This window comes from Manduca sexta, chromosome 24, assembly GCF_014839805.1.
Source record: "Manduca sexta isolate Smith_Timp_Sample1 chromosome 24, JHU_Msex_v1.0, whole genome shotgun sequence".
NCBI lineage: Eukaryota > Metazoa > Arthropoda > Insecta > Lepidoptera > Sphingidae > Manduca > Manduca sexta.
Genome location: NC_051138.1, coordinates 6,625,405 through 6,643,408, shown reverse-complemented (window position 1 = coordinate 6,643,408; position 18,004 = coordinate 6,625,405). Strand labels below are relative to the sequence as shown.

Genomic DNA, 18,004 nt, shown 5'->3' with positions numbered 1-18,004 from the left:
GTTCGGTGTGAATGAAGGCTTTTGTAAGCGTTAAGAAAAGGGGCGAAGGGGAAGCCTTCAGTAAACTGAACAAAAACACCAACGTTATTAGCGAGATTGGTGTAATCTGACTAATCTATTTTGGAAAAGGGGCGCTCAGCATTCCTTCCGAGTGTCAATTAATAAATAAACACTGCCTTGTCGAGACGATAAAAATCATAAATACAGTTTAATAGCTTTTAACACACTGTAATACATTATTTATAAAATAAATTATTAAGTTTTATGTATACCTAGCGCGCGCCGCGCCGTGTTAAAAAAATATCTGGGAGACTTTTGTTGTCAGTCAATTTAATCTAAAGGACGGTAGCATTCATTTTGTAAACCAAGATAGCATTCTGATATCGTTGATAATACGGAACAAGAACTAAATCTGACTGCCGACGGACGTATGTCAAAACACAAACACAAATTATATGCAAGATGTATTTGCCGCTGACATCAGTACGAAAACGAGTCACATAACTGAACCTAAAGGAGTGTAAATAAACTATGTTCTCTGAATCTCTATTATAATTAAGTCTCTCAATTAAGTACTATTTTTGCAGTATATTGAATACATTGTGTTTTTTTAATACATCGTGTAACATTCAATATAATGAAAATCTACAAAATAAGTAGACGTAGTTTTTTCATCGCTATATAACTTTATCATCTAACCCCTTATTGCTTATAAAATGTATAAGATGAATGCGCGTTTCAGGCGACAGACTCCTCGATATACCATGCAACGTGTGCGGGGACAGAAGCTCCGGAAAACATTACGGCATTTACAGCTGTGACGGTAAGGGCACAATATATATAAAACCAAATCATTTGTTGTTTCCAAATAAGCGCACAAATTAAATACATTTATATGGCTCAGAGTTAGCATTTTTTTAATTTTATTTTACCAACAAGCATTGCATGAATCTGTTCTCAACATTCTATGTCTCTTCGTCTTTATGCATGTTCTGTAGCTAATACTTACCTGTGTAACATTTGATTCTGTTATAATTCTAGAGACAACTTTCTTGTTTTACAAACAAGAATAAAAGTTTATATCTATGTAATTTTCTAAACATACTAAATTCTGTATATAATTAAAAAAATACATGCAAATATTTTGTAAAAAATAAATATACAAAATTACAACATAAACATATATTTTGCAGGGCCCTAGAGAATTCATTCATTCAATAAAATTTTCTTTTGTTTTACTCTGAATAACATTTAACTTTATTTCAACTCGTAGGATGTTCGGGTTTCTTCAAGAGATCGATCCACCGGAACCGCGTGTACACATGTAAAGCCGGCGGTGAGATGAAAGGCCGTTGTCCTGTGGACAAGACTCATCGCAACCAGTGCCGCGCCTGCAGGCTCGCCAAATGCTTCCAGGCCAACATGAATAAGGATGGTAAGTTTCTTAGTTAGAGTCTATATGGATCGTAATATCGTGAATAATTGTGCTAAAGGTGTAAATAGCAATTGCGGTAATAGACCGCCTCACTAACGCATTAGCTGGTGTCAGCTTTAAAATGATAGTTCGAAAGTTTCTTCCCCGCATCATAACTTTGTCCTTTATCTACATATTGAAAGACAAATCTACTTTGATTTCCGAACACAACGATACGAAATGAAATCTGGCTGTAATGTGTTTCGTCAGAAAATAAAGAAATTTAAATAATAAATTTAGGAGTTTAGGAGTTACCTAGAGTATAAAAGGGCGCGTTTGTCTGATTTGTATCCCTAAACCTCTTAAAAACTAACCCCCTTATTCATAGACGTTTTTTATCGAACGACCGAGTAAGGCTGTGATAACAAGTCTGTTTCTCAGTGCTGACGGCATGGCAGTCTTCGCAGTGCGTAGACGTAGGGACGTTGTGATTGGCTAATATTGAAATACAACAATAATAACCAATCACAACGGCTCAATGTCTATTTCTCAGTGCCGTTGGGCACTGAGAAACAGGCTTGTTATCACAGCTTTACTCCGTCCTTAGATAAAAAACGTTTATGAATAAGGGGGTAAGTGTTTCCTATAATTTGTTTGTTAATAATTAAATTATAATTATAATTTCAAAATTATGTATGTCTTTAAATCTAAGGAAATTATTAATCTTTAATGGCTTCGAATGACTAGAACAAAGTAGTTTTGCTCCTGTACAATATAGACAGACGCGTTGTAGCGCTTACCACCAAATTACTTGTATCGAAATACAGTTGTATTAAAAAATAACAATAATTCTTAAGAGTGTCTCAATGTAGAAATGTTCCAAATTTCCAAATACATTTTCACAATGCAAATAGTTCACCTGTCCGGCTCATACGTTTTGGTTTCGTTCATCACACTCGCAGCATGTCGTATTGTCCGCAGTCCGTGGTCCGCACAAATATTGAGTAAATTATAGCGTGGCCCGGCAGTCGTTTCAATTTTCACCGTGGCGCGTCGTATCGAATCCTATCTGTCATTACGTCATCTCGATACAACCAATATTGTGTTCCGATCGTTGCGCCAGCCTTTGTCGCTTTTATTTATAGCGATCGATGTGTCCATTGAGCGTGGGCTTCTGAAAGGGACGTTTGTATATATATGAAACATTCACGTGTGGTATTCTTGCTAGTGCCGCAACACGTGTAGCAATCAAAGTATTTATTTTTAGAGTTATACCTCAAAAGGAGCCCTTTGTGGAATCACTTTGTTCCTGAGAACAAAGTGATTCCACAAAGACGGACAGACGTCCGTCTAGACCGTTTTTCTCAGAAACGTGTAGATATATCAAGTTAAAATTTATATCAAATACTCGGACCTACTACAGATACTTCAGGTTCTCTTTCAGCTGTAAAAAAATAAAACTCGTAAATCAACGTGATCAAAAGATACCACCGTTTATGTCGCATATTTTCACATATTTTTCAACTTCACAAATTTCAAAACAAAATCAAAACCTATACGGTACCTAATTATGAAATTTGGCAAGAAGTAAACTCTTACAACACACGAAAACAAAATTCTGAAACCCGTAAAAATGTAATTTAATAACAAAAATTGCTAGTTTGTACGGTACACTTGGTGCGTGAGTCCAACTGGGACTTGTCCGTTTTTTTTAACCGACTTCAAAAAAAAGGAGGTGGTTATCAATTCGACGTGAATTTTTTTTTTATGTTTGTTACCTCAGAACTCGCCCATTTATGAACTGATTTGGAAAATTCTTTTTTTATTAGAAAGAATTTCTCTCCAAATTGGTCCCATAAATTTTTTTTCAAGATCGCTTCTGTAGTTTGGTTTTAAAATTAAAAAAACTAGAATAATTATGTCGTCCAAGAAAACGAAATCGCGAATTTAGCTTTCCTGTGACGTATTTAGTTATGTTTTTGCATTGAGTTTGGTTAACTGTACTTCTCATATACTTATACATATAGCACAACATCTATTCCCCGTGCCAGGGGTAGGCAGACGCGTAACATTTCATCGCGATAGTCGTACTGTGTGTGAAACATATCAGTTGTGTTTTTGGGTTGGGTTTAATTGACTCTACTTCTTACATGCATACATATATGTATATAGCATCACACCTTTTCCCCTTTTTAGGGTTAGGCAGAGCTGTAACACCACAGCGCAATAGTTATAGTATGATCGAAATATATCAGTCGTATTTTTGCGTTAGGTTTCCTCGAATCTTACGTCTTACATAAATATATATAGCATCACACCTTTTCTCCGTGTCATGGGTAGGCAGAGGCGTATAATTTCATCGCGATAGTCTTACTGCGTGCGAAACACATTAGTTGTGTTTTTGCGTTGGGTTTAGTTGACTCCACTTTTTACATACATACATATATGTAGCATCACACCTTTCACCCTTTTCAGGGGTAGGCAGAGGTGTTACACCACAGCGCGATAGTTGTACTGTGAGCCAAATATATCAGTTGTGTTTTTGCGTTAGGTTTGCTTGAATCTACTTCTTACATACATATATATAGCATCACATCTTTTCCTCTTTTCAGGGGTAGGCAGAGTTGTAACATTTCAGCGCGATAGTCGTACTGCGAGCGAAATACATTAGTTGTGTTTTTGCGTTGGGTTTAGTTGACTCTACTTCTTACATACATACATATGTATGGCATCACACCTTTTCCCCTTTTCAGTGGTAGGCAGAGGTGTAACCGCACAGCGCGATAGTTGTACTGTGAGACAAATAATATCAGTTGTGTTTTTGAGTTAGGTTTGCTTGAATCTACTTCTTACATACATATGTATGTTACATATCTATACTATTATATAAAGCTGAAGAGTTTGTTTGTTTGTTTGTTTGTTTGTTTGTTTGTTTGTTTGAACGCGCTAATCTCAGGAACTACCGGTCCAAACTGAAAAATTCTTTTTGCGTTGGATAGCCCTTTGTTCGTGGAGTGCTATAGGCTATATATCATCACGCTATACCCAATAGGAGCGGGGCAGTAATGGCTAATCTCAGGAACTACCGGTCCAAACTGAAAAATTCTTTTTGCGTTGGATAGCCCTTTGTTCGTGGAGTGCTATAGGCTATATATCATCACGCTATACCCAATAGGAGCGGGGCAGTAATGGCTAATCTCAGGAACTACCGGTCCAAACTGAAAAATTCTTTTTGCGTTGGATAGCCCTTTATTCGTGGAGTGCTATAGGCTATATATCATCACGCTATACCCAATAGGAGCGGAGCAGTAATGGCTAATTTCAGGAACTACCGGTCCAAACTGAAAAATTCTTTTTGCGTTGGATAGCCCTTTGTTCGTGGAGTGCTATAGGCTATATATCATCACGCTATACCCAATAGGAGCGGAGCAGTAATGGCTAATCTCAGGAACTACCGGTCCAAACTGAAAAATTCTTTTTTGCGTTGAATAGCCCTTTGTTTGTGGAGTGCTATAGGCTATATATCATCACGCTATACCCAATAGGAGCGGGGCAGTAATGGCTAATCTCAGGAACTACCGGTCCAAACTGAAAAATTCTTTTTGCGTTGGATAGCCCTTTATTCGTGGAGTGCTATAGGCTATATATCATCACGCTATGACCATTAGGAGCGGAGCAGTAATGGCTAATCTCAGGAACTACCGGTTTGAACTGGAAAAATCTTTTTGTGTTGGATAGCCCTTTGTTCCTGGAGTGCTATAGGCTATATATCATCATGCTATGACCAATAGGAGCGGAGCAGTAATGAAACATGTTGCAAAAACGGGGAAAATTATGAGTTTTGAGAGCTTCCGTTGCCTGCGCTGCGTAAACGGTTAAAGTTATGCAACAATGATGTATGACGGGATTGTTTTACTTAAAAAGTTCTAAATAATATAACAAAGTCCCCGCTGCATCTGTCTGCCTTAACGTGTTAAACTCAAAAACTACCTAACGTATTAAGATGAAATTTGGTATGGAGACAGTTTGAGACCCTGGGAAGAACATAGGCTCCCGGGAAACTACTATTTTTATAACGGAAAACTTTAGCCTGAATAACTTTATAACGCGGGCGGAGCCGCGAGCAAAAGCTAGTATATATATATAGCATCACACCTTTTTCCCTTTTCAGTGGTACTCAGAGGTGTAACTCCTCAGCGCGATAGTCATATCGTGAGCGAAACACAACTATGCCATTGAGACGGTCTATGTTTTACTAACACAAAAAAGCAAAAAATAAAAATAATTTTAACAAAAAATTAAACCGCCTTCAAAATCCACTGAAAACCAAAAAATAGTTTCACATAACAAGTATATATTGGATACCAATTTTGGAGTCGGTGCCTAATTAAAATTGCTAGTTAAGCTAGATAAATACATTAACGAATATACGAAAACAATGTGCTGCCAGCGTACAAAGTCAGCAAGTCAGATCGTCACCGGAGATAAACACACCGCCGCAGCACAGCAAATGGAAGCTATTAAGGAAATATTTAAATTTGTGAACTGTACACTACCCAAATTCTTCCCCTGTTACATATAGCTGGTCAAATGTGGGTGTATTACACTCCCTGCCCCGAAAAAAGAGGAAAGAAACAGATGAAACACCATACATATGCTTGGTATTACACCTTTCACTGTGTATGTTGTAGTACACGCAAACCTACTCCTTTTAATTGATTTGAAAGAAATTTAGCTCATAGATGGACTATGCAACAAATATAGCTAACTAGCAATTTTAATTAGGCACCGACTCCAAAATTGGTATCCAATATATACTTGTTATGTGAAATTATTTTTTGGTTTTGAGTGGTTTTTGAAGGCGGTTTAATTTTTTGTTAAAATTATTTTTATTTTCAATATCGATTGTATTTAGGCACATGATATGACTTTATCGTGTTAGTGTTTTAACAATTCTAATGCTTTTATTTTTGTTTATTCCATTCATGACAAAACGAGATGTAAGTAGCAAGTATTAGTTAAAGATATCTACCAAAGTTTAGAAACAATATAAAAGGATCACTGCCACGCAATTAGGGAAATTCTGTAATATTGGGTTTTACACAGTAAGTCAAAATTTTCGTCGTGTTAGCCTAATTAGTCGTTAAAATAAGAATAAGTCAATTCATAAAACAAATAATTTACGATTATCTAACTGAAGTAAATTTATAACCGAGATACTCAGATTCTCAATTTCAAATCATCATAATATGCGTGGTATGGTTTAAATCCAAATTGTCCCTAAGTAAAATCTTGTGAATATTCATATCGGTGCCACGTCGTCCGCAAGTCGGGTCCTCTTACCATGTGACGAAGCCCTTAAGTATCAACTATCTCTAACTGTATAGATACGGTTTAATCTTATCTTTGAGAGGGCTGCCACTCATCCATTTGTATATGAAAAACATTATAGATTAACAAAATTGAGAATACTATTGTTGTAACTTATAAGGTTAAACACAAATAGGTGTTGTTAATTAAAATAGGTAATTTCCTACCTAAGTATCTAACTACCACGGTTAATACGAATACCTGAGATGCTTATTGGCGGTATAATCCATAGTTCACGGCGTTAAAACTAAGAAAATAAATCAGTTCTGTCACAAATACATAATATAAACGTAATGTTCAAGTTTTTGGTTTACTAGTTCGAAGTCGTATAATTGAAGACGGTAGGCTTTACTATTTAAAAGGAATAAGTGATGATATTTTATTAGTGTATAAATGACGTATAGATAAGTAGCCCTAGGTAGGTTGAGCGCGAACTGCGTTGCGGTCGCATCGCAGGTGCTCTCTCGCCAATTTATTCACGAGCATCACTTTGTGCCGCCGCGGCCCGGATTACCTTTATATGTTTACTCGCTCGCGTAATTATACGCCCTCACGAAACTTAACCGTCACCCCGCTGGGTACATATTATTTTGAATTTCCATTCTAGCTTCGTGCTAGTGTGTACGGTAAATCTGTTGGTAACTTTACGTGAAATCATTGTTTAAGAAGACCAGTTTTATGATGATAGGTACATATGTATAAAAGTCGCGAAAATTACACAAAAAACTCTCAGGTATTTAAAAATTTGTAGCAATAATAAAGCAATTAGATACTTTTTGTTTTCTTTCTAATACTTTGAATACCCATTGACAACTACTGGTGGTGCAAAATATTTTATATCCGCCTAGATAGCGACCACCGTACACAAGATATTAAATCCGCCATAGTGGCCCACGTAAGTGTGTCGCGTTCCGGGTTCAGCCTCTGTATATCCGGTTCTAACAGGCCGGCATCAGCGGCCATAGCGGTCTTCGACCAGACTATGGATGCCTTGATCTGTCCGGAATTCACCACGACCAATATTGTCGTGGTGAAAATCCGCACTAGCGCCTGGAAGATCGTGGTGGTCTCGTACTACTTCGAACCGGACAGACCGGTGGACGGGTACCTCGACCAACTGAGGGACATTTGTAACAGAGTGGGCTCGAGGCACCTACTAATAGGTGGAGACGCCAACGCGAGAAGCCTATGGTGGAGCCAGGAGATCGATCGAAGAGGAGAGGAGGTGTCCAACTGGCTCGACGAAGCCGGACTCCACGTGCTGAATGAAGGAACCACACCAACGTTTTCCACCGTCAGAGGAGACAGGGCATACTCCAGCCAGGTGGACGTCACCGCCTGCTCGGTCGATCTTCTGGATAAAATAGAAAACTGGACGGTAAAGGAGGACATCACGAGTTCGGACCACAACACTATAATCTTTAATATCAGACTAGCAAAAGCAACAAGCATTAAAATCAATAATAACACGAGGCAGTATAATACAAAAAAAGCTGATTGGAGAGAATTTGGCATCAAAATTAAAAAATCAATGATAGAAAATAAAATTAACGGAGCAGAAATATGTAGAATAAAAACAAAACAACAATTAGAAAATACAGTAGGAAAATATATAGAATTAATAACTAAAATATGTAAAGAAACTATACCTGAAAAGAAAAATAAGAATAAATTCAACATACCGTGGTGGTCCGATGAACTCGAATGCCTCAAAAAAGATGATGCGAAAGAAAAGAAGAATCCGGTGGGCGGCACCTGTAAGAAAAGGAAAAGTAATTAGAGAATACAAAGAAGCCAAGGAGAAATATGAAAATGAGACCGGGAAAGCGCAAATAAAAAGCTGGAAGGAGTTCTGCGGGAAACAGGACAAGGAAGGACTGTGGGATGGGATATATCGGGTAATGGGCAGGCTGACCAAGCGGCACGAAGATGCGCCACTTGTGAGGGACGGGCAAACCCTGGGTCAGGAGGAATCGGCAAGGTATCTTGCCGAGACCTTCTACCCGGCCGACCCTCACGAGGAGGATAATGAGGATCACCGGCGCACTCGGGAGCTCGCCTCACGCGTGAATGAGCCGGTCCATGATGAGATACATGACCCGCCGTTCACGCTGGGGGAGCTCACGGCTGCGCTGGTGACCTTCAATCCTAAGAAGGCGCCCGGGTCGGACGGCCTGACCTCCGATATCTGCTCGCAGGCGATCAGCCAAGATCCGGAGTCTTTCCTATCACTGGCTAACAAGTGCCTAGAACTGGCCTACTTCCCCAAGATCTGGAAGGAGGCCACGGTCGTTGTGCTGAGGAAACCGGGTAAGGATGATTACTCGGTTCCCAAAGCGCACCGACCGATAGGACAGTTGCCAGTGATGGGAAAGATCCTGGAAAAGATGCTGGTGGGTAGGCTCAAATGGCACATTCTCCCGAGGATGAGCCACCGCCAATACGGCTTTATGCCACAAAGGGGCACCGAGGACTCCCTCTATGATCTGATGAGTCATGTCAGGGCCAAGCTTCGACAGAAGAAGGTCCTGATTATGATATCGTTGGACATAGAGGGAGCCTTCGATAGCGCTATAAAGGTCCGGTTGGCGGAAGAACGCTGCCCACCAAACATCAGACGGTTGGTCGCCAGCTATCTGGATGATCGGATGGTCAGGGTTCGGTATGCGGGTGCCGAGTCTGCACGCAGGACCGTTAAAGGTTGTGCTCAAGGCTCTGTTGGGGGGCCGATCCTGTGTCCTCCTCCTCGACCCCCTTTTACAGGGTCTCGAGCGCCGGGGCGACTATTGCCAAGCTTTTGCTGACGATGTCGTCCTGGCGTTCGATGGGGACTTCACAGGAGAAGCTCAAAGGCAGGCCAATGCGGCTCTGGCCTACGTGCGGGATTGGGGTGTCAGAAACAAGTTGAAGTTCGCGCCTCACAAGACCCAGGCGATGGTGATCACGAACAAGCTTAAGTATGACACCCCGATCCTGCGCATGGGCGGAGTCGACATTGGTCTGTCAAACGAGATCAAGCTGCTCGGCCTCCTAATAGACCGAAAACTGACCTTTAACGGTCACGTGAAGCAGGCGTGCGCCAAGGCCATCGGCCTGTTTAAGGTGCTCGCGAGGTCAGCCAAGGTCCAGTGGGGATTGGGACCCGAGGTGATCAGGACGATCTATACGGCTGCGGTGGAGCCCGTGATCTTGTACGCTGCAAGCGCATGGGCTCCAGCCAGCCGGAAGCTGGGTGTTAGGAAGCAGCTCGGAGCGATCCAGCGCAGCTTCGCGCAGAAGATGACGAAGGCCTACAGGACTGTCTCGCTCAACTCGGCCCTGCTACTGGCGGGAGTGCTCCCCCTTGACATAAGGGTGCGGGAAACCGCACTCCTTTATGAAGTCAGGAAGGGGCACTCTCGGGCAGTGGTGGGAGACCGAGAAGTGGAAGTTCCTGTGGCCTTCGTCAACTTAGACCACCCGGCGGAGCGGATGGGCGGGAGCTTCCAATGCCTGGTGGACGGGGCGGAATTGGCTCGACACGTCGGTGGGGGTCTTAGCATCTTCACCGACGGAAGCAAGATTGATGGGAAAGTCGGAGCGGCGCTATCCATATGGAACGGTGCCGCCGAGACGAGTACCAGAAAATTGCGGCTCGAGCCATACTGCTCTGTCTATCAGGCGGAACTTCTCGCCCTCCGCAAAGCCGTGGAGGAGGCGCTCCGTAGCGGGCTTCCTGCGTGCGGCATCTTCAGCGACGCAAGGTCCGCCCTCGACGTCGTCACCAGAGGTGATTCCCTCCACCCCATAGCGTTTGAAATTAAAAAGTTGCTAAAAGAAGCCGAAAAACGCACCCAGAAAATTGAGCTTTTCTGGGTGAAGGCACATGTGGGGTTGGAGGGAAACGAGAGGGCGGACGTACTCGCTAAGGATGCCGCACAACACCTGAAGACCCGTGCGCACTATGACAAATGTCTCCGGTTTCGTTCGTCAAACGACAGATCCGAAAGGACTCGATTGACGAATGGAGCCGGAGATACGCGGACGGAGAGACGGCTTCGGTGACGAAGCTGTTCTTTCCGGACGCGGTCGAGGCGCACAGGGTCGTAAGGCGGATCGCCTTGGACGCCACACTTACGCAGGTGTTCACGGGGCACGGCGGGTTCTTCGAGTACTTGCATCGGTTCAAGTGCAAGGAGAGCCCGGCGTGCCAATGTGACCCTGATGCTCAAGAGACGGTCCCACATCTCCTGCTCGAATGTCCCATCCACGCAGTGGAACGCTTCAAAACGGAGATATTAATAGAAAATAAGATAGTAATAAGTAACTTAAGCAAAATAGTTAGTGATAGAAATAAGATAAACAAGTTTTTAGTATATTGTAAGAAAATAATAACTAGTGTAAACAATAGGAACAAGTAAAAATAAAAAATTACTAAGTATATAATAAATATTATATACCCATAGTAATTAATATAAGATAAGTGTAAAAAAAAAATAGATTAATAGTAAGATAAATAGATAAGCTGTGTTGGTAATATAAGATAAAGTTTGTTAATGTTAAAAATACAAGACGTATTGCATATAAGATATTTAAGATAAGAACATATAGAAAAATAAGCAGAATATATAGAAAAAATATAAAAAACAAAAAAATCATAATAATAAAAATAAAGAAATAAAAAACATCCCTTGTCCTGGATAGGGAGTCCAGAAAAAAAAAAAAAAAAAAAAACAGGCCGGCATAGTTGTGTCGACTGCCAAGGGGTAATCATCTCTCGGTAGTCGACCATCTATTAAACCGCACTCCACTTACCATCAGGTGCAGTGGCATCATCTTGCCGTACACGTATTAAAAAAATATAGGTTAATATAAGACCTGCCCTCTTCCTTACATTTTATTGTGCCTTCTATGAGAAAGTCCCAATAACTGAGACGAATACACGCGCCGCCATAATTACTGATCTATATAGACTGTTCAAACTGTCTTTAGTTCACGAAGCGTCACTATGTGATTTTTTGATTTAGCTCCTCGTTTGCTCAAATAGTGTAATTTCTCTGATATCTGTTGTGCAATTCTTCAAATATAACATGTGTTATTTGGCAGGTTTTCCAACAAATTAAATGGAATATTCTATTGGTGACGCGGATTTACATAAATTAAATGTATGTAAATTTTTAACTGTGCTTCAAAAAGAGCCTACTTGGTTTTAAAACAAGACTAAAAACAATAAAATTTCGCAACAACCGTAAATGCGGTCATGGAATAAGTTATTATTTTAAACGTATCATAAAGATTTTATTTGAAGTCATTTGTATATTTTGCTTATTGGGTAACTTAAAAATTAAAAACTGTTAAGTAAAGCAAATCTTTAAATTAACGATGGTTATGGGCCTAGCAGAATCAGGTATTTCTCTATGTATGTATAACATAATTATAGCTGTGACAATAATTTAATATTTGTGATATTATATAAAATTTTATACCCACAATATCGGATTTCTATAAGTGTGCAGAAATGTGAAACAGCAAATGGGAATTGAAAGCAATCGCGACTGCAGCATAAAGTATTCATGTGCATACAGTTCGACTGGCTCGCTTACCGACCGCAACCGCTGAATACCGAATCATTTCATTAATCAGTTACGACCCCCTTTCAGACGGTATTAATCTTTTCTTCATATTTTGGTATCTATTTTTACCGCACATTGATGTGTATGTATACAACATAGAACTAATCATTGTTGAGAAATTCTGACACAAATATCTCATAGCACCTTATTCTTGATTTATTTACTTGACAGAACAAATTCGCGTTTTAGGAACATAGTGAGCTAACCAAACCTAATTGTTGACCCTAAAGATGACCATTTATGCTACTATACCATAGGTTATTTATATTAAGCCCAGAAGAAACCAGTGCCTTAAATTTTTAGGTCTTAACTCATAACCCAGATTGCTAATATGATAACTAATACTTTAACGACTACTTTCAAGCTTACTGTAAGGACCTATGATGTTTTTAGTTAGAGTTAGTGGAAAGGATATAGAAATTCAATTCAGTATTTATTAATCTCCAAATAGACTCTTAGAAAATCAAGATGCAAAATGCTACTCAAGCAGTCATGAAAGTAGTAACATTCAAAGAACATAATCGTATAATATTTTAATATATAGATAGATATTTAAAAAACATTTACATGTATATTCTGTTGAAATATCTAAAACATCACCTAAGCAGTAAACATCTGAAAAGTCTTTTGAACTACAAATAAATGTATAAAATAAAATCTTTAAGTTTTTTAAGTACCTATGTACGTGTAGATACAATTGGATATTTTAAAACACAATATTCAATATTTCTTTATACAAAAACAAATTTACGGTAGGATTTTAGATTGATTAGCTATTTGAATTACACAATACTTTAGGTGAATATAGAGGAACTCATAAAGTCCAACAGGCAGTGAGCCAATCAGCCAACTCCAATATCGTTGAACAAACAGAGCGAATCGATGTTGGCCAGTGCGTCAACACAGACCGGGCAAACTTGTCTATACTCTATATCTATACTACAATTATGTGTATCCGTTGTTATATGACAAGATGTGCGTGTTGTGCTTCAAATCAACGAAATATTTACACATTTAAATAAGGTGTGTTGATTAGTCTTATGAGAAAACAACAAATCCGGTGTGCAATACAAGAGAATTAACAAAAAGATCTGTAAAAACATATATAAAGTTGTAAAAGTTTTGTCTTCAGTGGCGTAGCTAGGCGTGGGCAAAGTGGGCCCTTGCCCACGACCTCGCACTTAAAATGGCCTCGCGAGGTCTCTTTAGATACGTTGCCACCAGATTTCACATCCCAGTTTATGTTTAAACTTAACGAAAACTTAAACAGTTTTGGACATACTCGTCACTTTCCTGACATTGATATAAAAACCAGAAATAACTCCTAGTTTTACACTTTATAAAGAGTTATACTGGTGATAGGCTTCTCATATGTGAGAGTCCGCCTGGATAGGTACCACCGCAATGTCTATTTCTACCGCCAAGCAACAGCGTGTTCTTATAGTTGTGTCTCGGGTTGAAGAACATTGTAACCAGTGTAACTACTGGACATAATGAGACTTAACATCACATGTCTTAGGATGGCGAATGCAGTGAAATACCAAACAATACTTTGTGTTGCTGTCTAATGTCTGTGGGCGGTCGTATCGCTCGCCATTCAAAGCATAAAAAAAACACACGTGAAAAGCCTTATTCGCTAACGTAGGCCCTAAAACACTGTGGTTTATAGCGCCACCTGTACGATGGCAGTGCCATCATGTTCAAATATTTACTATGGGAGTAAGTAATGAGATAAAAAGAAGCCTATATATCAATTCAAAACTCGGACTGCTTGTGTGTGAAATGTCATTAAAATCAGGTCAGCTGTTTCTACGTTCACTTCTAACATACATTTTCACATCCTTTCACATTTATAATATTAGTAAGATGAGACTAGGTATCACTACGTATGTCGTTAATTTCATTTTTATTTTATTTTTTTATTTTATTTATTAATTGAAAATATATACCATATAATAGGTACAAACGGTTTAAAGTACTCAGTGTTGAGTGTTCAATACAAGCCAGAATGATCCCACTATCTACTAATTGTAGCCTCTTATCTTAGGTATATTCTGTACCCTTGAGCTTTTTAGACAAAATAAATAAAATAAATAAATAAATAAAGTAAAATACTTTATTTATCACGTAGGCGAACAGAGTTGCACTTATGATACGTCAAAACAAAGAATAAGAATAATTATTATTTCTAAACAACTATTAAAATTACTTATATAACTATGGACATTTTAAATTAGGGATAAAGTTTATACAAAAGACAAGGTACAAACCGAAGTAACCAGCTCGGGCTAGCAAGTAGGGGGAAATAGAAGGGTAACGCGTCGCGATCCTCACCGGCGAGGACATGAGCCCTAACCTAGCTAACCTACCAGCCTTTCACTAGCTACCTAAGTGATGACTACCCGAAGAAGAAAGGCAGAAAGAAACTCCGGGCTTTCTTTTTTGTCATCAATTGTTCACTTCTTTTGTATTTTTTTTCCAAGTCTTTCTTGTACATAGTCACAATAGTTATATAAGCTAATGCACGCACATCACCGTTAACATGGGATAAGATGAAATCCAATCGACTAAACCTGGAGCGGCATAAAATAAAATTAATAATATCAGCCCTGTATTATATACTTGCCCACTGCTGAGCACGGGCCTCCTCTACTACTGAGAGGGATTAAGGCCTTTGTCCACCACGCTGGCCTAGTGCGGATTGGTAGACTTCCCACACCTTCGAAATTCCTATAGAGAACTTCTCAGATGTGCAGGTTTCCTCACGATGTTTTCCTTCACCGTTAAAGCGAACGATAAATTCACAAAGAATACACACATGATTTTTTAGAAAAGTCAGAGGTGTGTGCCCTTGGGATTTGAACCTGCGGACATTCGTCTTAGCAGACCGTTCCACACCCAACTAGGCTATCGCCGCTTGTTGTTTAAGGAGGTGAATATACTGACTTTGCCGGCCGAATATATTTTTCAGAATATAATGTACGTACGTAAAAACCTTAGTACTTTTATTAAAAACAGTGACTTGCATAGTCTAAATACCAGATATAAAAATAAAGATCTGCCTTTTGTAAAGCCGAATTGTCTATTATGTAAGATCCCATTTTTATTATAAAAAATATTTTTTATAAAGAAAAACGGCAATTTTTTTTATAAAGCAAAAGGTAGATATGGTATTGGCCTTTTTTTGTAGTCGTCGTGGAACCAAGAGGATAAAATGTATTTTATTTCTCGATATTCTGTAGCAATAAATTTCATCATCAAAACAAGTTTATAACAAATTAAAAATTTGATTTAGCTAGCATTTATATAAATGGTGAAAGTATTTCGATGGTAGAAATTTACTTAGGTTGATGACAAACATTTATCAGCCGAGTCTCCCTTTTGAGTGATCAAATAAACATGATCCTCAATTTAACTTCATAAAATTAATTTAAAATCGATCAGAGCTCGAGCAAGCCACGCGTCTTCAACTTATACTTTTTACTTTGCATTAATAAAGTTAAGGGGTTGATTTCAAAAAGCTTTCAGTGTTCTCTTACTCTGAAGTTAATCAGCCGTCTTTGAACTTCAGTTAAATAAGAAAATCATGCCTTCTTAAATTGCCTATCTGTCAAAAAATGAATTTGAGCGTGTCTATAAAATTGTATTAATGAATTTGAAATTTTAATACAAATAACTTAATCTTAACAGAAACCTTCAATCTTCATAATATTGATGGACCAGAATGCTCGATCACATTTAAAGCCAATTTAATTAAGTCTATGTGAGGAAAGAACAATCAAAACATAATTTAAATATAGAATATATCTGATTAGAATTACAAATAATGTGTTTATTAACCAAATAATTATTGTACCTTAAACACTAAGAGTAAAATCTCGTAATGCTAAAAATATTATCATAAATGCTCATCAGCCTTGAGTGACACAAAGACGCATCGCCGTCGGCGGCGCGGCGCGACGCGTCGACCGTCGAAGGGGCAAACTTTTCAATTACCGCTATGTCGTGTTACCCCGCAGCGGGTTAAATTAATTCTCTCCACTTCACAAAAAGATTCACCTTACCCCGCGCCGACCCCTGCGAGCCGACATCGACCATTCTGCCGTTTTTTGATTTTTCCCTGGTTCCCGAGAACCGAAACCGTAACATGCTGACGTTTCGCAATATTTATTTTTAATTTAACGGCTCGAGAGTTTGATTTTGATTCCAGTTTTACCTTGCCAGGTTTTTTTATACAGAGAATTTAAAGCAGGTGAAACAAATGAAACATAATTATTTTTCTAACCCTCGCGTGGGTAGACAGTCCTTTAACAATAAATCTGTAACACATACTCATTGAGTTATAAAAATAAATTATATTAATCATTTTGATGTGTAATTAACTCTCCCATTTTTCATACCATCTACCTATCAGCTTCTTAATCAACCATAAAATCACCAATTGTTGGTTTTTCATAGAGTTCAGAAATTATGATCCTTGTTTTACATAGTCTACTCCTAATTTCCTATTTCGATTAGTATAATTCGCCCGGCGACGGCAATATGTATTAACGATACTTACTCGAAAAATTGGCATGGCGCGAGATGCTCTTGATTTTTTTTAAATCCTTGAGCTTTACAATAGCTCTTAAACTATAATAGTATTATACAAAACGATCCAATACTAATTAATTCTCACTATACTCTTTTTGTTGCTCACACCCTCGCTAAATAAAATATTTATAGCGATACGAAGACCCTCTGTTGCGTGTTACGCGTATCGAAAGCGTCGCGAATGGGATATATCACAACTCTCCGAAGGATCAGTACACGTGGCTAACACCTACGAATGTCAGTGATCCGTGACCAGTCTGAACGTTGGGGAGGACTGTTAAGTCTGCCAATACACATGTACTAGAGGCGCTCCTGTTTTATAATAATTAGGTATTATATATGCATAACTCTAATACCTTTAAATTAATTAAAGATTATGACGATGTGTTCTCATAAAGTAAGACCACGTCATTAGAAATAACGGGATTCGTTAACGAACGTCGTGGCGAACGCACGCTTCTTTAGCGGTTAGTTGGCAACAAAAAAAAGTTTAATACCCTACAGTTTGTGGCATCAGTGAGGTGCCCGCAGACTTTCGAATTTATGATTCGAGCGATAATGATAGTGCTTCCGGGGAGGTAACAATTAACGGGAATGAGCAGATACAGACCAGTGAGAGGTGTGATGAAGACCACGATGAAAGACGCGAAAAGAGATTACGTCAAGATAGTGATGAAGTTGGAGAAAATGAATTCACGGAGGTGAGACGAAGGAGTAAGCGAATTGCAAGAAGATTTTCCAAAGAATCCTCTCCCCCAGGAAGGGTCACTGATGTCTTACAAACTCCTTTTGCAGAAAAATATGTGATAAGTATGACTTCTAAGGAGATATTGCCGAAACAATTCCGAATGGCGAAACTTCTTCAAGCTGAGAACTTTCAGAATATTGTTAAAATTGCCTACAAAGGACCATATCGAGTATTCATACATTTTGGAGACAAGTTAAATGCTGAAAAAATGTTGAACCATGAGAAATTTACGACAATGGGTTACAAATGCCACATGACTAATGAGGT

General features: G+C 38.9%; 1 protein-coding gene across 2 annotated transcripts in view; it reads left to right on the top strand.

Moving 5' to 3' along the window:
• The first annotated feature begins 406 nt into the window (after positions 1-406).
• The window catches only part of LOC115453976 (nuclear receptor subfamily 2 group E member 1), a 36,946-nt gene continuing 19,348 nt past the window's right edge, over positions 407-18,004 (top strand). Inside the window, exons 1-3 of one of the 2 annotated variants that reach the window (XM_037442448.1) lie at positions 428-520; positions 743-823; positions 1,274-1,435. In XM_037442448.1, the coding sequence (XP_037298345.1) occupies positions 1,342-1,435 (94 nt within the window). In that variant the 5' untranslated portion in view covers positions 428-520; positions 743-823; positions 1,274-1,341. Of the gene's footprint in view, positions 824-1,273; positions 1,436-18,004 lie in introns of both variants that reach the window. The other variant, XM_037442446.1, reaches the window with a different exon arrangement.